Here is a 26,133-nt window from a genome sequence, read left to right on the forward strand (position 1 = left end):
TTGAACGCTCAATCTGACGAAATCGAGAATTTAAAATCAGGAATATTAGCGCCCTGAACGGCGCGTATGACCGCCATCTTGTAAAAGTATCTGTAGTGTTTGGAGGTTTAGCGAGAAGGAACAGCAGCTTCGCCGGAGGCTGGAAGTCCTTTTGAAGTGGTTGCAACGGTCCTTGGCAGTCCCTGGGCACCCAGGTGACCTCGTGCGAGGCCAGGGTACCTTTAAGCTGCTAGGACAACCTCACGGCCGACAAACTCATTTACACGCCCGACTATTGCGAAGATGGTGAGCATTCTTACACGAAGATTTTGTATCTAATCCTCTGACAAAATTCATATTTCATATCGTGAATATGTTCTCATTAATAATAAAGATGACGTTACTATTATATGCGACAACATATTAGATCAGTTGTCCTTGTCTCTTGTCAAATAATTTCTATTAATCTATTATTATCGATGTTTCAAATCTTACTTATTAGACGAACTGTGGCTTGTCAATATTTTTAGGTAACGTTCGACTTAAACAGTTGCTTTGATCATTTCGATGCGTATCGTCGACACGCTTCTTTACGCTTGTCCCCAATGTTTTCATACGCGAACGATTTAGCATAACCTACGTTTATTTATCGTCATGAGGAAAGAACCGATCGTAATCTAAAGAATTGTTTTTGTTTGAATACAGATTTTCTGATCATTGACAATCCGATTGATTTTATATTGATATTTATGTATCTTTTATATATATATATATATATATATATATATATGTATGTATATATATGTATATCATACAAATGATGTGGAAATTGTAATTTTCTTGGTTATTTTGACTATTTTCTTAATCAATAACACATTCATGGAGAATTTGTCATTTAGTAATTTGATTAAGCATTTATTTATTTATAATAAAATACGAAGTTTTCATTTTTAGTAGCCAAATTTATTTTTTCAGTCTTCATTATTATTATACGATTTACTATTTCATCACTTAATAACTTTGAATGATATGTGAATGTATGACATAAAATTCTTGAATGCTACAATTCTTGTGTTACACAATTATTCTGCATTTATTTCATTGTTGTTTAAGTACATTTTTACATTCTATATATTAGCTGCGTTGTTTTAATATTAGTCATGTTATTTAGAGTTCGGCATCAACGGGTGGTACTGAGGGGTCTAGTCCAGCCTCTAGCCCTGCCTCAGCAACAAGTCTCACTATGGCTGCACCAAAATATGGTACCTTGGTTCCAAATCGCATCTTTGTAGGCGGTATTTCAGCTAATACCAGCGTAGAAGAACTTGCTCAACTTTTTTCCTCTTATGGCAATGTAAAGGCTACAAAAATAATTGCTGACCGTGCTGGTGTCTCCAAAGGTTATGGATTTGTTACCTTTGAAACTGAAGAAGAAGCTAAAAGACTTCAACAAGAGGTTTGTAATATTTATTTTTAACATACTTAATAATTAAACATATAACAATCGTGATAGGTGAAATTATTTTGTTTATAGTCTGAATGCATTGTATTAAGGGAAAGGAAATTAAATATAGCACCTGCAATTAAAAAACAACCCTTCAATAGATCTTTGGATGGTGGTTCTGGATCGCCACCATCTGTACCTACTAGTACTTACTACTACCCAAACGGTTAGTCTAATTATATTTTATAATTTCGTAATTATAATTTACTATAATTTTTTATACTTTCATAATTTAATTCACTATTATATATAAAATTTTTATTATAAAAATATCTTTTATTATATTATATATCTTTTTATTATAAAAATATCTTCATGTATCATTATCAGGTATGGGGCTGACTTACCAAAATGGTATGACATTTTATAATACAACAGCGCCAACCCCAACGACGCCGATTGCCCCGCCAACTGATCCAGCAACTATTTACCAGGCTACTGGAGTGTTCGGTAAATTTTACAAAAAATTATAGTCATAGTTTCTAAAAAAAAGTCAAAGTATCTATGTTAATTGCTGGTGTTTTAATAATTAGGGCCACAAGCTGCTGGTCATCAAACTTTCGCGCCTGTGATGTACCCGTGTCCTGCTCCATCTATCTATATGCCACAGCAATATCAGTATTCACCCATGCCGGTAGGTAACACAAGAGATAATAGACTATATCGACTTCTTTTTCTGATTCTCTTTTTTAATCTTGGGTTCCTTGTTCACACTCCATCATATGAATTTTCTATAGCTTGTATTTCTATTAAACGGTAAATCGGTTACGGTTTGACAGACAAATGGTTTGATGGGAGAAGCCATACCACCGGCGTTTCTACCTAACCCTCAACAAATGCCTACTTACGTCCTTCTCGACGCTATACAGTATTGAGGTCTAAAGGTATATGGTCTCTGCTAAGTGACTAGCATGCATCGCATTATATTTGTGCGTTTTCTTTGTCAAACTTCTGCATGGCCTATCAGAATGCATGCACCTTATGTATTTCACAATTTATGATTTATATTAATATAATATCTTACTTATGAGTTGCGCGTATGAGTGAAAGTTTCTCAGTTAGTTATACTTATTGTGCTTACGTTGCACAAGAATTTTATCGTATAAAATGTTGCAAGTATGTTTTTTTCTTGTCTTGTATCACAGCATATCGTTATTGATAATCTCGCATTCAATTTTTCAAACGTACATTTATGTATCTTTCGACTTCTCTTATATTTTTTATGTATCGTATCTTTATATTATGCAAAGAATATAGAAAAAATGTGACATTCATCGGCTACTATATAATAGTTTTCTATTTAAAAAACGAGAAAGATAGTATGCAATCTATAAAATAAAATAATTCAAATATTTGCACGAAATATTACGGTAAAGTATTTGATACTTGAGTGTTTTCAAAGTATTATTTAATAGTAAATTTCTATCATGTAGCATGTACATTGACCTTCGTACTTCAAAACAAGATCAACATATAATAAAATTAATATTCTTATCCTAAAAATAAATGATTCTCATCTTCATTCTTTGAATAATTAACTAATTAGTGCTGTTTTTTTTCTGTGCAGTACGAGTGTTATACAGGGGCAGTCGCCACCGGAGCTCATCAATACTTGTATTCAACGAATAACTCGCAAACCAACACAAATAGCAGTAATTCTGGGACTGGTAATAATGGCACAGGAGCGACCAGCCCACCAACGGGTCCTCCACCACCTCTTCCATCTTTACCTCCTCCATCTTTACCTCCTCCACCACCGACGCATTTTTATCCTTCTGCCGCTCCACCACCGCATCATCATCCACCGGTACCTGCAAGTCCTGCGCCTCAAATGGATCACATTTACTACCCTTTCGCAGCTGGGCCCCATCCACCCCTTGCACCACATACATCTATGGGATTGACTGATCAACAGTTATTACTTTTCCCTACTGATGCTTCATGTCAACAAACGTCTTCATCTGATGGTCAAGTTGTTCCCCAGGAGGTAAGTCACTTTTTTTATTTTTCTTTAATGATATATAAGTATACTATAATAAGTATACAAAACTAAAATTATTATTCATTATAAAGAAACCTACTATACTTTTTATAATTTAGAGATATTATAGAATTGTATAAGGCAGGTCAATAGTCACAATATTTGATAAAAATACAGGTAACGCATTCTAAAATATGATTTAATTCTAGTAATAATCGTAAGTAATTATTGTAGAAATTATAAGAGAAAATTATAAAAAAAATAATTCAAGAATTTGGAATATTTATTTGCTGAATTATAAAGTTTGTAACAATAAGGAAATAGATTCAATAAATTGTATTTACTACAAGAGAAAGAAAATTATAGGTTTTATATACAATAATTTTATATTCATCGTAAAAGTTTATTATTAAGAATGCTAATTGGCTATGAATTCATAATATGTTTGAAAAATTATTTTTATTTCGATTGGTTTTAAATTAATATTTGTTGATTTACTCAAATCATTGCTAAATAAAGATGTGTTCTTATTGTAATACTTTTAATCCTGATTTTTTATTCTTTCTTGCATAAAATTTTTGAAAATTATTTTATATGCAAAAAGAAAAAAACAGTTGTAACTATTGGTCCTTCCTACATACACACGATTAATTTTTCAAACTTCAAAGATAAAACAAAACATTTGTTTGAAAAGGGAATAGAAATGCTGAGGTTTTCAGGCTAATTAATTAATTATTTCATGTTAATATGTGTATATAAATGTTTTCATGATATATTACATAAATCAATCAACTATGTTGATTAATTAAGAAAAGAACCAATCAACGAACGGAAAACTACCATCTATGAAATAAATCGTAGGATTCTCGTTCGACATCAAGCCACTCGGAGCAAGCACATGGTGAAACACAGGTTGCTTCAGGCTCAACCACACCCTTGGTGTCCTTATTGCCCGTGAAATTTCCCATGTCCGGTCGTTACACCAATTATCATCCAATTGCAATACATACCGCTAACGTATACAGTTCCCAGACATGTTTAAACGAAACTGATGATTGCAGTGGCAATCAGATGCATTGCAGGGCAATCGTATATCATCCAGCAGCCGTTTACATTCCTCATACGCATACACCTCCATTTCATAACACATCCGGTGGTACTAGCCTGTTGCCAACACCTCCATCTGTATCACATCATCAGTTATTCGATTCTTCGAAAAGTCAATGCTTCAATTCTAGAGATTACACGAAATCTGGAAACATGAACGGCCAAAACAATTATTCAAAATCACAGAATCACGGGATCATGTTGTCGCATCAGAATCCATTCTTTCGAGCTCAAAACGTAGGGAATTCTCAGTCATACAAACATAGTAATATAGATGGAAATTATAAGTACATGACACCGGCGATGAACTCGCGATTCTCTATGCAGTATAACAAAAAAGGTACTGGTTCAAATGTGGGCTCTCCGGCTTGTTTCGTAGCACAAAAATTGTCAGAAAATTATAACTCGGCTCAAAAATCGTTTGGTTCGAATACAATCGGCAGTCAATCATATAATTGCACGAATACACAGAAAACGTTCAATCCAACAGCGAATTTCGACTACGCGAATGATCGTAAGATTAACAGCAGCGGTGATCAGTATTTCGAAAACGCGACGAAAACGAATAATTATTCTAGTCGTAAAAATACGACAAATTATAGAAAAAATGGTGTTATCATCGGATCATCGGATCAAGGAGATAACAGTTCAAATAGTCAATCAAATGATAAGTACGTGACTAATATCAAAAACGAGAATAGCAGTTCGCAGGATGTACAAGGGACGGAGAATAGTAGTTCGGAAAAGCCGGTGAGCCCACCACCAGCACCGTATTCGCCCATGACAAGACCCCTTCCAACTTTGTCACCACCCACGTCCCAGGTCCAGTTCTACAATCCGGCGCAAAATCGCTATCAACCATCCTTAGCCCCGTCCCAGCATCAGCAACAGCAGCAGCCACAACAACCGAATGCTCAACGCCGGTATACCATCGCTCCTGCGTTGTCCGCGAGCAGAAAACCGTTGGAGAAGTACGCGAATTCCGGTTCTCAGACAACAACCACGACGATGTTACGGCAGAACAAGTACAAAGTCAATGGAATAATGCAGACTGGTAACAAAGTCACAGATGACAGTCTTGGAGGAGCTGGTGATGCTCCGCCAGGTGTTGGAAGAATGCCGATAACACCACCTGGAACGCCGAGAACTCATTCAGGACATCCTGCTGGCGACCAAAATCAGCTAAGCGATACGTGCCATCAGATGCAAGCTCTAAGCCTTTAAAACTCGTTTTCTCGATATACATGTATGCGTACACAGGCACGATTCGTTTTTCTTCCCTTTCTTCTTCTTTCGGACCTAACTGTACGTATGATAAATGTTACGTACGTGTAATGTTAGAGATAGGTAGATAGATACATAGATAAATGCATTCTTAATTTCGAAGCCGCATTAAACGGAAAATAATGAATAAAAAAAAACGTGTCGATTTACAGACGATATTGATGATTAATATATTTTAAAAAATTATATAGAACGAACACGAACATATTTGAAAACTCATATGTACTCTATTCTCTTGTGATCTCAGTCTCAAATCTTTAAAAAAAAAAAAAAAAAAAAAAAATGGAATGGAAATAAAAAAAAGAACGAGAAAAATATGCAAACTAGATAAAAAGAGCTCCATATGTAAATGTAAATTAATGTTCTTCGATAAATTATTGAATGTACTAAATTGTTAAGCATTTATAAAAGATAAATATACACATACATATTATATACATACATATATATATATATATATATATATATATATATATATATATATAAAAGATAAAAATATGATATTTAAAGATTATTATATTAGTTATAAAAAGAAACCACATATATATATACACTTAGATATATATGTATATGTATATATACTTAGATATATATATGTATATGTATCAATGTGTGTGCGTGTGTGTATGTGTATACATACATATATATGTATGTATGCATGTATGTATGTATGTATGTATGTATGTATGTATCTATCGAAGAAAGCAGATATAGAGTAACGTAAAACAAAAGAAATAAGAGAAAATTCGAAATCAAGCTATATTATTATATATCTCTTTAAACAAGAATTGAAATGTTTAATGAAAGAGTCAGAAAAGAAAATAATAATAATAGATACACAATACGCTACATATTATTTAAAATCTATATATGTTATATATGCAGTATTTAATGTTTATGCGCGATAGGCTCGATAAACCATTGAATCTCACGAGCAAGGCTAGAGTAGGATAGATGGATTACAAACAGATGATAGAACAGAAGAAAACATACAAAAAAATATAATATGGTAACAACAAATAACATGTTATTATCGTACAAAGACGAGCGATTTGTTATGTGTTCAAAGAAAAAAAAAAAATGGTAGTGATTTCGATAAACAATGACAATGGAGCGGAAGGGTAATAGGGAGGCAAAAATAGAATTGATTTCACAAAAAACGGTTGCTCAAGGCACTGCCACATTTCTCAGTTTTGATTTTTTACCTGAAACATGGTAAAACCAGTACTTATAGTTTACTTAGAGTAACCGTGAATAAAAAACACAGTCTTATACAATTTCGAGACATCACCAGTAGGAAAAAATAATGATATACTGATTTACCTTTCTTTTTTTCTTTCGACAAATTATCCGCGTAAAAAAATGCAAGAGCAAACATTTAAAACTAAAAAAAAAGAAGAAAAAACAAAAAGTCATTAAAAATAGCTGTTACAAAAAAAAAAGATGAAAAAAAGAGAAAAAAGAGATGCCCCAAATACCCGAAAAACGAATACGATAAAAAAATATACTTATAAAAGAACAAAAAAAAAAGTATGTAATAATGAATTAAATAAATGTGTCGGCTGTGAGCTTCCAAGCAAATAACAATAATTAAATTATTATAATATAAAAGGTTAAATAATATTCTACCTAATTGTTATAAACGTATAAATTTCTTTTATCTATAACGAAAAATTTGTTATCTCATATCTTGCATATTGTAGCTATTATTGTCTATTTAAATGAGGAAAACGAAAGACGATAATGAACCGAAGGTTTGTGCAGCACTGTGATTTAGATGCGGCGAAATATGTAGTGAACGAATAAAAAAGTTTATGGAAAACTATGGAAAGAGAAGAGAGAGAAAATAAGAAAATGAAAGAAAGAGAGAGAGAGAGAGAGAGAAATAAAAAAAAGAAAATATGAAAGAAAGGAATATATTTGACGAAACGACAAAGGCCTAGAACGCATATAGATTACCCATGAGTCGTTACGAAAAGAAATTAATTTATTGATAAAAAAAAATGTAAGAGTGCCTTCTATTTGTTTCCGTGATTGTATTGTTGAACATTTGTTGCGTTACGTTCCAAGAGCCTCTAATGTTGTTATAAGAAGAAAAAAAGATGTTTGAAGAATGTTGTTCCTCTATTTATTTATTGATTTGCGGGTCCTAATACGGCCCCAAGCACCCAGCGAATTTGAAAGTGTGAAAGTATGCTGTCAGAAGAATGGAATTCGGGAAAGAGAAATCTAATTAAAAATGAAAACGATTTTAACGAGATATTTGAAAAAACAGCTAGATAAAGAAACTAAATTTAATAAGTGTGAATAAAAAAAAACAAAAAAAAAATGACATTTGCATATAGCATTCGAGTCGCATGACCCATTTTTTTTTTTTTTTTTTTTTTTTTCTATTAATTAATTATGATTGTACAAGAAAACGAAAAAAATGAACGATATTATACATATGTAATCGAAGTGGAAAAAATGGTAAAAGAAAAAAAAGGAACAGAGCAGCTCGTTTCGGCACCTATTTCTATGTATAATACACAAAAAGATATCTCAGCAATATACAAAAGATGAATGTATACATATATGTACACATGCGTGTATATGACGTGTGCGTGTGTGTGTGTATGTGTGTGTGTGTGTGTATGTATATATATATTATAAATTATATATGTATATATACATATACATGTATATTATAAATACTAATAAAGATAAGTAGAAAACGTATACCGAAGGTATATAGACATGAGTGCGATAAGTATGTATTAGGTATGCGTGAGCGCGTATTTGGATAGGTGGCTGTGATTATTGCGTGCAAGTTAGAAAAAAAAGAAAATAAGATGAAAACATAGAAAACATGTGAAAAGAAGATAGTTTACGTGTGTAAACATCCGTGTGTAAGTGCATTAATACTGTTTCTCTCATACACACATAAACACTACACACGCATATTTCATACACGTATACATACTTAAAATAAAATAAATAAATTAATAAAAAATATATATATATAAATATATACATCTATAATGAGAAGTAATTCAAAAACAAGGAAAAAAGTACAATTCTATGTTCAGTTTGGTACTCGTTTAACGAACGAAACGTATTCAAGAATGAATCATTTAATTGCAATTATTATACATGTACTAAATTCAACGTAGAATGGTGCTGATACGATATAAAATATAATATGTACTTCGCAAAGTATATTATAATATAAAAGGAAATCTAAGATAGATATTAGCGGGTATGCGTAGTTAAACATAGGAATATAATCGATGTATATTATATACACGGTGTAAGCGGTATGCTTTTCATGATTGTGGATTATTATATATTCACAATGTATTGCATAAAACAGATTTTGTCTACATATGATAAAAGGTTTTTTGTTATTCAATATTAGCAGCTATTTATTTTTTTATTAATTCGATGTCTTTGTTAAATTTCTATTGTAGGAATAAAACTGACAGTATTGTTAAGCATACTCTTAAGATGGTGAAATTTTTGCAATCTCAAGAAACATATTGATTAGATTTTTTGTTTTGTTTATCAATCAGCGATTGCATTCTTATATTTTATTACAATTTGGAAACTAATGTATCAAATTCATTTTAGTTCATGTTTTGATAATCATTCCACAATCTATAAAGCATGCCTGCTAAAACAAAAATTGATGTATTAAGAAAAATAAAAAAATTATATAAATTATATATAAAATGATATGTAGGTTGTACATCAAAAAAAAAACTAAGTACTCAATGATAATAAAAAAATATATTACATATAAGAAATGCATATATTTAAAAATAAAATATAATAAAAATATTTGTGCATGAACATTATATAGATGGAAAAGTAGTAGTAAAGAAAAAGTATAGATTAAAATAAGTGTCAGTCTTTCCTGCAAATATATAATAATAAAACTCTCATTAAAGATATGAAATATACACTGCTCCAGTACATTTGTGTATTTATCTTTTTATTTTAGTTTGTTATTTTGATCAAATCTAAAATGAAAGATAATTAATTAACGAATAATTAGAAAATATTTTTAAATTCGGTATTTTATTTAATAATCAAAGTACATTTTATAACTAAATTCTATTTACTATTTAATTTTTTCACTTGTTAAATAGATAATATAATTTAAGATATTTGTATATTGCATTAGTATATTGTATTTTATCATATCACATGATTTATCATAAAATGGAAGTCTGAATACTTACGTAACAAATCGAATACACTAGAATAAACATTTTATATATTTTATGAATTTGTAAATCTGGATGTAAATCTAATTTTTTTTATAACTAGAAAATATCTGTAATACTTCAATTGAATATCTATATTGAATAATATATGCAATACTAAATCACATTAATCATTATAATCAATTATATTGCAGAAGTTACAACATTACGCATTTATAGTTAGCAGTGCAAAGGCAGTAACATTTACTTGGTTCGGAAAGTTCTTTCAAATCTACTTATTCTAAGTCACTATACATACAGATATATGTATATCATTTTCAAAATATAAATCTTAAACAGAAAAATCGAAATATAATGAATATTTGGTGTAATTTATCTCGAAGTATTAAATTATAAAAAAATTGTTCAGACATTAGATGTCTGTCATTTATCTAAACATTAAAAATTCGTAAAACGGCAACTATAAATATAACAATTTAATATATTGCTTCAATATTCATAATTTATAATTCAGTTGTCATATGTGATGTTAATGCTTGCACACGAGTAGCATTACAACTTTTGCATAATACATGATCATCTAAAGGATAGCAGCCACGCCCCTCAGAATCAGAGGATAAAACTAATCCACAATCCTCGCATTTGTAACACTGAATATGGAAACTACGATCTAGTGCTACAACACGCACAGTTTCGTCTTGTCCTGGTTCTGGCATAATCGGTAGCTTACAAACACAACAACGTGGTGCAAATTTTCTGCGTACAAAAAGAGAAAATTATGTCTTATAAAATTAATTGTGTTCCATTTGAGTAACTACAATACCTTATGGAAACTTACTTGTGGAAACATTCTATACAATGAATCTGATTTGTAGCATCTACTGTAAATGGTATACCATCCAAACTTTGTCCACAAACAACACATGTAAAACAGGATGGATGATAAGGTTTTCCTGTAGCTCTTAATATTCTATCCAGTATTGGTCTAGTGCAAACACAGCATTTTTCTAAAGTGTTTAAGTAATCTTCCTCGCAATAGGGTTTATTTTCCAGTGAATAGAAGGGTTTACCCTGTAGATTAACTTTGCACACAAAACAACAAAAGCAGTCAATATGGAATACTTTATCCATCGCGGAACAACCAGTACCTTCGCCTTCAACTTTACGACCACAATGAGCACAAATTCCATATATATCACTATCTTCTGCATTATCCTCCATTCCTTGAACTAACAAATCAGTTAGAACATCCACCTGAAACAAGTGTAATTTTTTTAAGAATAATTTTTTCACAACAAAGAAATTAAAAGTAATAATTTTTACATACTTCCTTAACTGGAGAGACTTTTCCTTGAGGTTGAGTAGATGTAGCAGAGCCATAACCAGAATACATAGAATAATTGCAAGATAATTGTGAAGGTGGTCTAGGATTAATTGGTTCATATATAGATTCATATGTAGAACTAGATTGTGAACTTGGTCCATAAATATCATTTGGATAATTGTCAGATGGAAAATCAGTTTGATAAGTAGCGCGTCTTAGTTCGCTATAACTGGATGACACAGGACTTGGTGGAGGCGGTAATTCTTCAGGTGGCGGTGGGAAAGAATTACCCAATACACATGGAACATATTCTGAAGGTTCTGGCGGTGGTGGTAAGTCGTCTGTAATAAAACAATTATATTTACTTTAATAAAAAAAAGGAATGAAAATAAATTTTTAAAAATTATGTTCTTAGTATAACTTACCATTATTGTGTGCAGAAGGAATATTACAATATGTATTTTCTGGTTTAGAATTCCATTGAATATTGCTGTAGATAATATCTTTTTCAGTCTTAGCTGTCTTATTAACTGGTATAGATATTGGAGAACCTATATTGCTGTATACAATGTTCTGTGTTGTTCTTGAATGATCTTCAACTGGGATTTGAGGAGTAGGCATATTTCCAACATTTGAATAGTGATTCTTTTCATCATATCTATATTTTGGCTCAAATTTTTCATCCGATTGATGCATATAAAAATTTTCATTGTTTTGGTAGCTTTTAGGAACATCATTTCCATTTAAAGTAGATGATAATGAAAAATCATTTTTCTCTATGTTCAGTGGCACATATGGCAAAGGAGAATTCACATACAAATTTGATGATTTTTCATTTTGGCCAGAATTATTAAGTAATGTACTATATGATGGCACAGAAGCAGCCTTTATAATATAACTTTGTGGTATCTGTAAAATATTTCACACAATTAAAGTTTACATAATAAAATTTATATAAAGAACTTATTTGTTTCATTAATTTTACCATTAATGTTTCCATGTAATAATGGAACAGTCATAGAAAGAAAATATAAAATATTGTTAGTAGAAAATTTATTATATATAATGTTTATATAACCTACTGACCTGTGGTTGTGATTTTTTTGGTTTTGGAGGTACAGCTGGTCCTACTTTCTTTCCAGACTTAGTGGTTTTAACGCCATCCTCATGATTAATTTGCAAATTTGCAATTTGTTGTTCCAAATTACTAACATTAGACATTTTCCTGCAAACAATAGCTCTATATATAATTTCTTTGTCTTCACATTACTTAAAAATTATAAAAATTATGAATATTATAAATACTTATGTTCAAATTGACAAAATGTAAATACATATATTACCAAAGAACGTTATCGCAAAAAATTCAGTTGGATATTATGTCTGTGAAGTAAAAGTACTACCTGTCTGTTGCAAAATGGAGTTCATACCGTTGAAAAAGTCATTAATATTACCTAGTAAGTTAATGAACTATTCCTTCCAAATACTTTATTTCAAGTAATCTTCTCAATATCAAAATTGAGCAATTTTTAGATTTTAAGAAGTTGTCAGATTTATTCTGCGCTCGACCATAGCACAATTGAATGGTTGACTCACACATTCCTTACCTTTTTACTTCAAAAATTCCTTTACAGTGACTTTTCCTATGCATATAGGTCCAATCATAGCTCTTTCTCGTTCTTGTAGCACGACATTCAATCAATAATCAAAATATAGTTCAGAGTTGTTTATTGTTTATTGTTTAAACAAATAAGAAATCATCTACAAATTTTAATGTGTATGAACTATAAACATACATATATTATTCGATAATTCTCTGGACGGTTATTTGAAAACGAATTTGAATGTTTAATATACCAATATGTATTATTTCCAAAAGTCTTAACTATATCCTAAATCACAGATTACAATATTGCATACTGTCCCATATATTAATTACAGTAAATTGTGTTATTATAAATAATATTAAATATTATTATTATAAAAGCATATAATATATACATTTGAGACTAGGGATTTCAACTTTAGATACTCGACATTTATAATTCTACAAACTTAAATATTTTATCATTATTATTATTTTATATTATTTCTATTCATCATTTGCGACGTGAATAAATTATCTAATTTAACATGACTAATTAAGATTTTTTTTTCCTTTCTAAATCTTTAATTTTAACATTAATTTTTTTTAACTACGAAAATGATTGAATTACGTGTTTAAGGTTAATATTGCGCACTATTTTTGAAAATATGATTTTAAATTTTTTTATTTACAATAAAATAAAATAAAACAAATGAATAAAATTATTGTGTAATTTAATTTTTTACGCAATAGAAATACAATTTTTATTTTTAATTTAATCTACCAGACTTTTCATGTTTAAAAACATTTTATCGTATGTATGATGAAATTTTGCAGCATACACGAAAAATATAAAAAAAAAGTGGATAAAAATTAGTTAATAGATTGTAAAAATAATTAAATATTGCGTATTTCTTATTTTTTTCAATTTTTTTTCTTAAAACATTGAAATAGTTACATGATATTACATAAACTAGAATAAAAAGTTTTCTATTGTTAGAATCATTTCAATTTACATTTACGATCAAAGGGACGATATTATTTTGTGAACAAGTCAGCACGTAGAAAAGATAGCTTTATCAAAGATTACGATTCTTAATGATCACGTACACGATAATGTCGATAATTTAATGAATAGATATTGAGAAATTAATGTCGTTGGCAGTAAATAAAGATTATTACATTTTCGATCACATTCATAGATTAGATTACATTTAAAAATATATTTTATTTTTTATTATTTTTTATTTTCTGCACTTGCTATATTCATTAATATTTTGATTTCATTTATTTGTAATATTGTAATGTTTATATTGACGTTTATTTATTAAAATTTTTTGTCAATTTATTATATATCATTATTTTAAAATAAATCATTATTGCGAATTCACAGTTGCTAGTTTTAAAGATATTGTTGAAGAATAGTCATAAAATTATTTATAGATTACAAAAAAGTGAATTATTATTATAATATTTATTGGAAAATGTTTTGCATATCAATAAAGATTAATTACTATGAAAAAAAAAATTGAAATATTAAGAAAGAAAGAATTTAGAAATTAGAATTCTTTTAAAAATTATTTTAGTTCAACTAAAAAAAAAATTATGTATATTTAGAAATATAAAATATTTATTTCAAAATAATTTTTATAGTAATTTCTTTTCTAATGATTATAATCTAGATAATTATATTCACTCTATAATATTCTATCTAGACAATAACATTAAAATTAATAATGGAAACTTCTATTCTTTTTTAATAAATAATGGAAACTTCTATTCTTTTTTAATATTAGATTTTATTTATTCGTTGAAACAATAAAAGATAGCTACATACATATGTATTAAACGATTGGTCGATCATTGTTTATGATTATTTTTACCTCATTTTGAATAGGGTAATATATATTTAGTTCGTTAAAAAAAATTTCATTATTTTTATATTTATTTATTTGACGATTTAAAAATTCTAATTAGGTAATGTATTTAATTAAGTGAACTTGTAGTAAATACGTATCATATAATTACATGCATTATGTAACTATTAATTCTGATTGACCGCTATCTAATATCTAATATCAAGCAAATAGAAGAATTTGCTTGATATTCCAAATTAAATATTTGGATTAAACTGTCCTCAATATAGGCTGTAGATAATTTTACGCACAACAATCTTTTTTAATGTTAACATCGCATATTCTTACGGAATTTGGATGTTATTAAGAAATACAATTATTAAGCAAATATTTTCTTTTACAAATTTTCATAATTAAAAAAAAAAAGCTAAAATGTATGTAATTAAATTTCAGTGACTAAGTTACATGAAGAGCTATAGGAAATTAATTACATCACTTTCGAATAAAATAATTTATATGCATCAAATAAAAAAAATTTATATTATCACTTTATTAGGATTTCTTTTCTTAAATAAAAAAATTTTCGCTTTTTGGTTTTTGTTTCTTTTTCATATTCAAAGTGATTATAAGAAATACTAACATACTTTATTACTTTATTTTATTTTCCAATGCGTTTTTTTAAGGTTCTACATTTGTTCTACATGTTCTACATTTTAAAAGTTTTACATTTTATTTTCATAGTAACATAATTTTTTTATACAAATTTTGGTAATTATATGAAATAGCATGCAAATATTTGTTGTAATTACTGCTAGGCCATATTATTCTAAATCACTACCTAAAATTGATAAATTCTAGATTTTATTCAAACCTTAAAGATATGAGGAATTTTCCCATTTCATCTCTTATCATAGAAACGTGAGTTTTTTTATACAAATCGAAACTAAAATTATGATTACAGCAGATATTTATGACGAAAAATTATTCTTGAGTGCCTGTATTTCAGTTATTAAATATTTCATTCATCGGAATAAAGAATCTATTTTAATCATGGTTTAATACAGATCCAATTTTACAAATTTCTTTTCTAACAAATGTCCTCGACTCGATTTGACAATTATCAAATCGAATAGTCATTGCTATAATTAAATGTGTAATTAAATACAGCAAGCACGTTTTAATAAGATTAATTAAAAAATGCATTTCTAATTTAGTCACTCATTTAACTTACAATTAGAATCTAAATTTAATATTACCCGAATGATATACATTATATAATATATAGATGATAAACATTATTTTATTAACAAGAAAAGTCGAAAAATATTTCGAACTTTTACGATTTTTGTTTATTAAAACTTTAGCAAGGCGATATAATCTTATAAATTTCCATACAAGGAAACTTAAACTTATAAACTATCATACAAGGAAAAGATTTTATCTTTTTCCTTGAATGATACAAATTATTTCGAATGTTTTTTAAAGATGTAAAAACAGTATATATATAATAGAATTAATATATATGTATGTATCGAACAAATAACATGGACGACACAAATATTCATAGAATCTCCAAGCAAATATTCATTACAAATAATAAAGAAAAATGTCAAACGAAGACTGTAATTATATATGGTTATATATGGCAATAATAAATTTTGTGCACATATTCTTATTATTAGTCATTGGCACTGATGCGCTTGGACATCCCCGTGATGATTACATTTAGTAACATTTTACACAGAGAGGGGGAATATCCAGGAAAAATGGTTGTATGTTGTATAGTTGGTTCATTTGCTTTGTCGCAATAGTTAGCAGTTAATGGTCTCAGTTGGTAAATAGTTCTTGTTCTAAGTGTTTAATTTAATTCAGTTATATTTCTATTTTAGTTCTACGAAAGTGATTTCTTTTTTAAAATTTTATGGTAATATAATTTTTCATTAATTTTTATTTATAATTATTATCTTAACTAAAAATAAAAAGGATTTATATTTATGTTTTTATTGATTGTTGTACATTTAAATATATATATATGTATATATGTATAATTCGTAATTGATAGCGTTGATACGACAAAGATACTATTTTAATCTTTTATTACATTGATTAGGTAATTATATTATTTGATTTACATAATCTAATTTTTATTTAATTAAACGTTTAAATAATGCATTCTATTTTGATGTTATTATTTTAAATATAATACGTTTAGATTAGAATTTTAATTGATATTGAAATATATAATAAATTATCTTTTTTCAGAGAAATCTTATACCATGCAGAGTAATTATCCTACCGAGTCTCACAATGATCCAATAGTCGCAACAGTGTCTCATTTGCGTAAGCAGGAAATGCAGAATAATGAAAAAGCAACTGAAAACACTTGTTTGACATCTAATAATAGTCAAACATATTTTGCTGATGAAAGAGTTCACATACCAGAAGTAGAAAATGTAGTATATATTGATATCAATGCAGGTTAAAGTAATTAATTTTAATGATAATATGTGGATTTTTAACTGTATCCATTTTAATTTGGTTTTTACAGGGTTTCTTTAGTTTTAAAAAATTATGGGCCTTCACAGGTCCTGGTTTTTTAATGTCTATAGCTTATTTAGATCCTGGAAATATAGAATCTGATTTGCAATCTGGCGTAGCTGCTAACTATAAGGTGCTTTCTTAGTTAATTTATAATTTAATTTTTTATAAGTGAGTTTTAAAAATTTTTTAAATTTATTCTTTTTATCAGTTATTATGGGTATTATTAAGTGCAACTATTCTTGGCCTTGTTATGCAAAGGTTAAGTGCAAGACTTGGTGTGGTAACAGGTTTGCATTTGGCAGAAATATGTTACAGACAATATAAAACGATACCCAGAATAATTTTATGGATAATGATAGAAATAGCTATAATTGGTAGTGATATGCAAGAAGTAATAGGAACAGCTATTGCTTTATCTTTGTTAACAAATAAAGCGTAAGTTATGAGATTGATTTTATTTTTTATATGATTTATTCTTGTTTTTGTAGCTACATATGAATAAAATGTATATTTAATTTGATTTAGGATTCCTATTTGGGGTGGTGTACTTATTACAGTAATTGACACCTTTACATTTTTATTATTGGACAAATATGGTTTAAGGAAATTAGAACTCTTTTTTGGATTCCTCATTGCAGTAATGGCTGTTACATTTGGGTATGAGGTAAAATAAATAAATAAATATACACACATGTGCATGTATCTATATGTACGTATATCTAGGTATATGTGAACCAAAATAATTTTTTATTTTTATATTTCAGTATGTTGTTTCTGCTCCACCTCAAGATCAAGTGATAAGTGGAATGTTTATACCTTGGTATAAGGATTATGACAGAAATATGTTAATAAAAGCTGTAGGAATTGTTGGTGCAGTCATAATGCCACATAATTTATATCTTCACAGTGCTCTTGTTAAAGTAAGGAAAGAACAAAGAGTATAAATTATCTTTTTTATGAAATTAAAGAAGTAGGCATTCTGATGTATTAAGTATTTGCTAGGTATTAAATAAATATTATGATACAATTTATAATTTTTAGTCAAGAGACATCGATCGTAGAGAATCTAAAAAAGTAAAAGAGGCAAATATGTATTACTTCATTGAGGCATGTATTGCACTTCTGGTATCTTTTATAATTAATGTATTTGTCGTCGCGGTGTTTGCACATGGTCTTTTTAAAAAAACTAATTTAGAAGTTGTGAGTATAATAAATGAAATTTTGCAATATAATTATGTATGTGATATATCTATATTCATTTTTTTATATTTCAGTACAACCTATGTAAGGATAACAATTATACAATAGGAATGCAAACATTTGAAGTAAGAACAAAAAATTATTAGTACAAAATTATATATCCGAAAATTTTATTTTTTCATTACATTTCATTTTATCAATTATAGCAAAACAATACAGCTATTTCAGCAGATCTCAACAAAGGTGGAATATTTTTGGGTTGCGCTTTTGGTGCGGCAGCAATGTACATTTGGGCAGTTGGTATTTTTGCTGCTGGCCAATCTTCCACAATGACAGGAACGTATGCCGGTCAGTTTGCAATGGAAGGATTTTTAAATCTGCAGTGGGCTCGTTGGAAACGAGTACTGTTTACGCGAATGATCGCTATTGTTCCAACTTTCCTCGTAGCATTTTTCAGTGACATAGATAATTTAACTGGCATGAACGATATTTTAAATGCTATTATGACTCTTCAATTACCTTTTGCAACCTTACCAACAATAGCATTTACTAGTAGCGTTCAAATTATGGGTGAATTCCGAAACGGATTGTATGTTTTACATTTTTTATTTTATAATTTAGATTTTTAAAATCCATAGAACTTAATAACTAAATAACTAATGTATATTTTTAAATTTTAGAGCTAATAAAATTATTGCGACAGCACTATCTGTTGTTGTAATAATTATAAATATATATTTTGTAGTAAATACTGTCCAAGAGGACTTGCCACATCACTGGCTGATAATATGTGGTATTGTTATATATTCTATTTCATATCTTTTATTTTGTTTTTATTTGACGATCCATATGGCTGTGAGTATGGGTGCAACTTCTCTTGGTGACCATTGGGTATGTATTAAGTAAGATAATTAACACCTCAATTATTATATTACTGTTAACTTTTATTGCAGTTTGTAAGAAAATACATTGGGACTCCCGTAAATACAACACTTGGATTATCAAATCCTGCACTATATGCAAGGTAAGAATTGTATGTATTTTATATATAACAAAACTTTGTTTCATAATTGTATTATCATATTTATTACCTAAAAATAAAAAAAAGAAATTCATTCACACAATATTGTATAAATATATATAAGGTGTTTCACATTCTTGACATTTTGATTGCGTGATTATTATTATTAATAACGAAAAATTTTTATATGGAAATTAAATGTTGTCAAGGAAGACATATTATTTTGTTATTAATTTTTTTGTACGTAGACTCGTAAAGATCATATCAAGGTGAATTTTGTTTTTTTTTTTAAATGATACTCTTTATTTTTTTTATATGGACAATACACCAATCAATGCAACTTTTTGTCCTTCATAAAAAAGTTGACCTATTTATGTTAAAAAGTTAATAGCTAGAAGATATTTTAGCTTTAATTCTGTAAATTTATTGATATGAAAGATAAAAAAAGATAAGAGCAGTATTGTGTTTACATTATTCTTGTCTTTCTTTTTATTTAAATTTTGGAAACTTCATTTGAGGTTTATTGTCTTTGTCTTTTATGCATAAATTTTTTAAATTAAAATTAAAATATTTTCTAAACTATTAATTCTTCGACATAGATTAATTTTTATAGAGAATAAAAAGTTGCATTGATTATAAAAAATATAGGATTCCATTTAAAAAAAAAAACAAAATTAATTTTCATATGATCTTTATGCATTTACCCACAAAAAAGTCTAATAACAATGTAATATTTCTTTCTCGATACCATTCCACATAAATTTTTTTTTCGCTCCATATAATAATAACCATGCAATCAAGATGTTAAAATCAGGTAAAATACCCTGTATATTGTATAAGTGCAAAAAGCAATTTTTTATGTAATATCTTTACACATATTCTTGTCTTACACTATCCTCATCCATATTATAATTAACAATGTAATATAATAATGTCTGTATTTTGCGCCAAAATGTATAGTAAATAACATATGTATTGATAAATTACTTTTATAAATATTGTAAAAATAATTGTTAGTTCATGTGATGTGTAGTTAACACAGTAAAGAGATAATCAAGTAGTATTTGTAATATATTTTTTAAATGAATTATGGTGATCGGCATGTATGTTATGAATTTTCTCTCGTTTCTCTTATGCTTGAGAATAACTTATTAATACATCATACTTGTTGCAACAAATTAATGTTATTATATGTGTTCATTAAAATAACAAACCCTATAAAATCATTCGGTATAATATGTTTTAAAATATATATTTATGTAATATTATTACTGTTGTTTGAAATTTATCATATTATTCAACTTTAAGATAAAAATGCACATCATAAAATTATAGTTATGATTATACATTAAATACAAAACATTATATAGACACGTATGCTAAATTAACATTGTATACATTTTGCAAAAAATATTAATATATATATGAAACAAATTCGCGAATATATGATACAAATTCTATGTGTTTTTATTTTATCATTATATATTGTTATTCTTTATTATTATTCTATATTAAAGAACACTTATATTCTTTCATTACATTTTTGACTTATAAATTAATTTTGTAATTAATTTGTAATTCAAAAGAAAAAGTTTTTAAGTTTTAATATTTTCACAAAACGTCTTTATATTCATTATTATTGTTTAAATACTCAATTATTATCAAGTTAAGGTTTCGGAAATTATTCTTTTTATATTCATAGCTTCTTCAATGCATCAGAAACATCATTAAATATATAATAACGTTTGCATCATGAATCTACCATTAATTAATTAAAAAGATATTTCAAAAGTTATCCCTTCATCTGCCTTCAACTTTAGACATGGTATGTATTTTATATCAAATTAGTATTTTTTTCTTGTTATAGTCATAATAAAAATAAAAAATAAAAGTTAATATAATAATGTAAAAAACTTTTTTCAAACACTTTTAATCATTATAATTATATTTTTGTTAATAATCATCACGTGAATAGTTAACTAAATATTTTTGCACGCACATTTTTAACCAATTTAACTGTCATAACTTATTTAGGTTAATTAGATTTTCAAAATTTCTTAATAAAAGGTAAGAAATTTTTGAAACTTTTTATTTTGATCATTTGAAGAAAATTTAAGTTATCTTATTAACTTTTTTTAATATAAAGTTATTTGATGTTTTAGGTCTAATCCTGCATTTAATATCCAAGAAAATTGGTCTGGAAATTTTACATCAATATCAGAATATTGATTGAAATCTGATACAAGTAAAACATAGAACATTCAATACTCATGATTTGCACTCTCTTGCATTTTAAGGTTTGCATTGTATAAAATTAAAAATTATAAATTCCTATAATTCAAATTGTTTTCTAAAAGAGTTTTAACGATAACGTAACGATGTTATTAATGGCAAAATGATCGTGTGCGTATGTGTATATACAATTTTATTAAACATAATATATTAAAATTTTAAATACAATATAAAAGTAAAATAGATTTGTGTAAAATAAAGTAAAAATGAAAAAAACTTATATGAATTATACTTGAAATGTAAGAATTGTGATTCAAAAAGAACTATGATTAAAATTTGTAAATATATAAAATGTAATTAATATAAAATATATAAAATATATAATGCTATTCATATAACATGTTTATGTTTGTACTAATAATTATAGAGCGAATATTTTCTTTTCACTTAAGAATATAACGGTATATGTTCAATACGTACTAACATTAAGAATCAGTTGATTAATCTTGAGGATGCACGTACTTTGTATAAGATAGCTTTATGTTTTTTGTTACAACATATAAATAAAATTATTATTTTAAAGGAAAATAGTTAAAAACACCAGTAAACGATCTTTTTTTTTGCAATATTTGTTTTATTCATATTTAAATCTCATAAAAATATTTTGATTAAAATACAATTGATACTTATATGCTTATATCAATATCGAAAGATAAAATAGTTTAAAAAAAAGAAATTCTTGGATTATAATCAAGTAAAATTTTCCTTTTTCCCTTTATATATTGTCTTCTTTATTTTTTTCCAATAACAAACATAGTCGCATACTGATATTACATTATAAAATGTAATAATGAAATATTTAAATATATTTCTGCTGCTTAAAAGTATGTTTTAATTGTAACTTAGAGTATGACTAGATATTTTCTGAGGTATTGCAGATAAATGTATGTTATGCCTATATTTTAAATTCAATTTAGTATGAAAAAAAAACTGAAAGATACCCTGAGTTGATAAATCTGATTTAAAATTTATTATTTTTTAATCGTCGTATATTAGTAAACAGTATTTTTAATATCAATTTTTTGCCGAATTAATCTATAATCTATTTATGGTTCATTCATCACAGATTATTTTTTTGTTCACATCGCATAAAAATCAATTTAAGTAATATAGCACTTTGCAATCACGAAAGCCATTAAGACTCTTACACAATTTTTATCAAACTATTAAAAATCATTATAACAGCTTCTGTTTTCAACAATTCGTGTATACAAATAGTATATAATTTTTCTTAGATCAAATTCTGCAAACGATTATGTTTGTTTGATCATGTTCGATTATGTTGAATTATGAATTGAAATATTTTACACCAATAAAAAAGTACAAATATCATAAAACATATAACACTGTTTCCCAATGTTTTATGCAAACACCTTGCGTTAGACTTACTTTTTATAATCGATAATTCCTTAATGTATGTTTTTACATTTGATTTTTCAAATATCAATTTATCTTAGTTTTGCATATTACTTGATTATGAAGTCGTTGAGTATCGTAATGAAAGCAATGCATCATATTTTCATATATTATATCCAATATTAATAATTATATAGGATCCGTCGTTAATCGAAAGTAATACTGATTATGTTCTCGCTTATAATGCCAATAAATAAAGCCAATTATAGATAAAATTAATAAAACTAATATCAATATAGAAGATGTCATTATTGCTGAAACAAAACAAGGATTAAATGAAAAACTAATTTTGAATTATTTTAATATAAAAACTACATTTATATTATTGTAGGAATTTACCAATAATCGCTGTTGTACTCATATTATGTTTAAGTTGTTCCCATTCAATAGCACATTCTTTTTCCCAATTTATAGGTATAACATCTTTCGTTAATCTAATGAATTGATTTAAGGGACACATTGTAGTACAACCAGGAAGTTTTAGGAATTGTGCCTCCAGGCTAATATTTTTATATGATATCTAAAAAAACACATTCAATTAATAGTTTTGCACTGTTATTTCTAATTTAATTATTTTGAATACCTACTGTTACAAAATACTGATCTTTTAAATTTACTCTTAATTCTATCAAAATTGTAGCAGTATATGGAGGACAATGTGGTTCAAAAACATTTAATGTCATTAACATGTTGGCTATAGTTTCATCATGAGCGCTATACATCCATACCTTCCTATCAGGTACTAAAGCATTTTTCGATTTTTTTTCCATATGGTCTATCATTTCTCCAAGTAAGGATCCTGTATTTTATATTGTCTAAATTGTAATATATATGCTATAAATTTTTTATATAATAAAATTAATATTACCAGATTTTAATCTTTGAAGTATTTTATTGTAGGCACTAGTTGTAAAACTTTTTATAGCAATGAGTTTAAGTTTATCTGGATATATTGACTTTGTCCATTCTGGCAATGTTTTATTATAAAGATCCTATAATAAATTTAGAATATATGAAATATATAAAATATGTAAAATGTAGTACTACTCAAGCAAGGAATATAGAATGAAATAATATAATTCACCTCAATAAATAATATATCATAAAGTTGTTCAACAGATCTTAGAGATGAAATTTTATTTCCTGTTTTTTCTGTAAGATATGCATACAATTTTTCATTTTCTTTATTTATTTTTTGAATTTCTGGAGAATTAAGAACTTTTTCTAGTTCATAATCATATCTAGGACAATATTTTTTAGCAGCCAAAATATTATCCTTATCTTCAGGAATAGTATGCACTGGAATAGGCATCCATTTAATATTACTCCATATTTGTTTACTAACTGGAGGATATAATCCTGCAAGTTGTGATTCTGCTGACATTAAAGTACGGTCTACATCTGTACTTTGAATGTAAATATCATATGGGGAATATAAATCATTTAGTAGATGTGAATAGCGTTTGCGTATCCAACGACCAAGTAGTAGGTGTTGATTTTTTCCAATCTAGTATAATAATATAATAATAATATTAATTTATTAATATATGATAATAATGTATTAATATATCAATACATAATAATAATAATAATATTATATATATATATACATATATATTATTAAAAAGATATATATATTTAAATATTTTCAGATTTAAAAACATATTAAATGCAGTCAAAGTGATAAATTGAAAAAAAACGATCTTTTTCTCTTTACAAAAAAAATGTTTGAGTAATAAAGCTATATATATATATAATAATTAAGATCTACATACATTTGTTAATTGGCCATATGGAACTGGCCATATACTTTCGTTATTATAAGGATCATTTGGATATGTTCTTATAGGTGTTCTATCTCCATGTCTATATAACTGTAAAATAAATTGTAATTATTTTTTAATAAACAATAACAAATTATTATTATTATAATTAAGATTATAATAGAATATATATTTCAAGTTGCTTTATAAAATAAATGTAAATTACATAAATTCTAGTTATACGAATAATTAGAATGTACAATATAAACATTATTCCTATTTCAGAGAGTGTTTTTTAACTTACAACATTTGCAAAAACGATAGTTCCAAAATCTGTATCTTGAGCATGTAACAAATCCATAATAAAGAAAGCCACAATTATTAAGACAAGTAAATTTCTTTTCATATTTTCAGTATAATGTATGATTGACATTTTTGAATTACTAATGAAAAGCTTTATATAGAAATTGAATAGGATAACAATCTATTGATTACTGCAACCTGTAGAATACTCTGAGTATTCCAATATTTGTTATCACTGTTATCACTTTCAGTATCATTTATATAAAACATATATAAAATACATATCAAGCAATTTGAAAAGAGTCTTATGTTACAAAATTTAATATTTCGTTGTTGCCAATATTAGTTTCCACTTATTTCTTCTTTATATCCTATTGAAATAAGAATAAGGTTATTTATACAGTGGTACTCATATGATAGATTGTTTTTAAAAATTTATTTTATTTTATCTAGAATACTAATCTATTTTATTTAGAATATCGATTCCTATTCAGATTTTAAATTTTTTATATATAAATGGTGGAAATGATTAAAATAATTAGTAAATGATTAAAATAATTTGTAATTCGAATACGAATATTCATTAATTATATTTTATCTATGCTTGATAAATTATCTTGCGATATTTTGAAAGAATGTTCCATAATTGGAATATAAAGTAATTATAAGTAATCATTATTACCATATAATTGTTGTAAACTAAAACATTGCATGGTTTTTTTTTATTATAAAAGGCAAATTTATTTAACAATTATAATCTATAAAAATA

General features: G+C 26.9%; 4 protein-coding genes across 17 annotated transcripts; 2 read left to right on the forward strand and 2 right to left on the reverse strand.

The window, feature by feature from the left end:
• Positions 1–60: 60 nt before the first annotated feature.
• Positions 61–6,149, forward strand: LOC122528084. Of its 2 annotated transcripts, none has more exons than XM_043652823.1 (7): positions 61–285; positions 1,138–1,435; positions 1,514–1,649; positions 1,814–1,933; positions 2,017–2,117; positions 3,051–3,470; positions 4,326–6,149. In XM_043652823.1, exons 2-7 carry the CDS (start codon positions 1,223–1,225, stop codon positions 5,793–5,795), a joined length of 2,460 nt encoding a protein of 819 aa, XP_043508758.1. In that variant the 5' UTR covers positions 61–285; positions 1,138–1,222; the 3' UTR covers positions 5,796–6,149. The 2 variants fall into 2 exon arrangements, with proteins under 2 accessions (XP_043508758.1, XP_043508757.1); XM_043652822.1 differs by having other exon boundaries at positions 1,151–1,435.
• Positions 6,150–10,159: 4,010 nt separating this feature from the next.
• Positions 10,160–13,261, reverse strand: LOC122528014 (lipoma-preferred partner homolog). Of its 5 annotated transcripts, none has more exons than XM_043652679.1 (6): positions 12,995–13,261; positions 12,474–12,612; positions 11,813–12,272; positions 11,391–11,728; positions 10,902–11,317; positions 10,160–10,819 (listed from the first exon to the last, which is right to left on the reverse strand). In XM_043652679.1, exons 1-6 carry the CDS (start codon positions 13,036–13,038, stop codon positions 10,567–10,569), a joined length of 1,650 nt encoding a protein of 549 aa, XP_043508614.1. In that variant the 5' UTR covers positions 13,039–13,261; the 3' UTR covers positions 10,160–10,566. The 5 variants fall into 5 exon arrangements, with proteins under 5 accessions (XP_043508614.1, XP_043508613.1, XP_043508616.1 ...); XM_043652678.1 differs by having other exon boundaries at positions 11,813–12,296; positions 12,995–13,256; XM_043652681.1 differs by lacking the exon at positions 12,995–13,261 and adding an exon at positions 12,842–12,988 and having other exon boundaries at positions 11,813–12,296.
• On the forward strand, positions 12,769–22,410 carry LOC122528012 (protein Malvolio). Of its 7 annotated transcripts, none has more exons than XR_006306474.1 (13): positions 12,769–12,844; positions 17,091–17,281; positions 17,377–17,499; positions 17,578–17,804; positions 17,895–18,033; positions 18,134–18,289; positions 18,411–18,569; positions 18,644–18,694; positions 18,776–19,158; positions 19,250–19,460; positions 19,523–19,593; positions 21,293–21,415; positions 21,753–22,410. XR_006306474.1 is itself a non-coding variant. In XM_043652674.1 (13 exons), exons 3-13 carry the CDS (start codon positions 17,105–17,107, stop codon positions 21,817–21,819), a joined length of 1,764 nt encoding a protein of 587 aa, XP_043508609.1. In that variant the 5' UTR covers positions 16,569–16,752; positions 16,891–16,938; positions 17,091–17,104; the 3' UTR covers positions 21,820–22,410. The 7 variants fall into 7 exon arrangements, 6 of the variants coding, with proteins under 6 accessions (XP_043508606.1, XP_043508609.1, XP_043508608.1 ...); XM_043652674.1 differs by lacking the exons at positions 12,769–12,844; positions 21,293–21,415 and adding exons at positions 16,569–16,752; positions 16,891–16,938; XM_043652671.1 differs by lacking the exon at positions 21,293–21,415 and having other exon boundaries at positions 12,770–12,844.
• An 867-nt stretch (positions 22,411–23,277) lies between these two features.
• LOC122528015 (prostatic acid phosphatase-like) lies at positions 23,278–25,789 on the reverse strand. Of its 3 annotated transcripts, none has more exons than XM_043652685.1 (7): positions 25,366–25,789; positions 25,074–25,172; positions 24,383–24,805; positions 24,167–24,290; positions 24,027–24,097; positions 23,638–23,818; positions 23,278–23,552 (listed from the first exon to the last, which is right to left on the reverse strand). In XM_043652685.1, exons 1-7 carry the CDS (start codon positions 25,492–25,494, stop codon positions 23,428–23,430), a joined length of 1,152 nt encoding a protein of 383 aa, XP_043508620.1. In that variant the 5' UTR covers positions 25,495–25,789; the 3' UTR covers positions 23,278–23,427. The 3 variants fall into 3 exon arrangements, with proteins under 3 accessions (XP_043508620.1, XP_043508619.1, XP_043508618.1); XM_043652684.1 differs by having other exon boundaries at positions 23,278–23,553; positions 23,642–23,818; positions 23,886–24,097; XM_043652683.1 differs by having other exon boundaries at positions 23,886–24,097; positions 25,366–25,788.
• Between the last annotated feature and the right edge of the window lie 344 nt (positions 25,790–26,133).

Source organism: Frieseomelitta varia, unplaced genomic scaffold, assembly GCF_011392965.1.
Source record: "Frieseomelitta varia isolate USP_RPSP 00005682 unplaced genomic scaffold, Fvar_1.2 scaffold_244, whole genome shotgun sequence".
NCBI classification, from domain to species: Eukaryota; Metazoa; Arthropoda; class Insecta; order Hymenoptera; family Apidae; genus Frieseomelitta; species Frieseomelitta varia.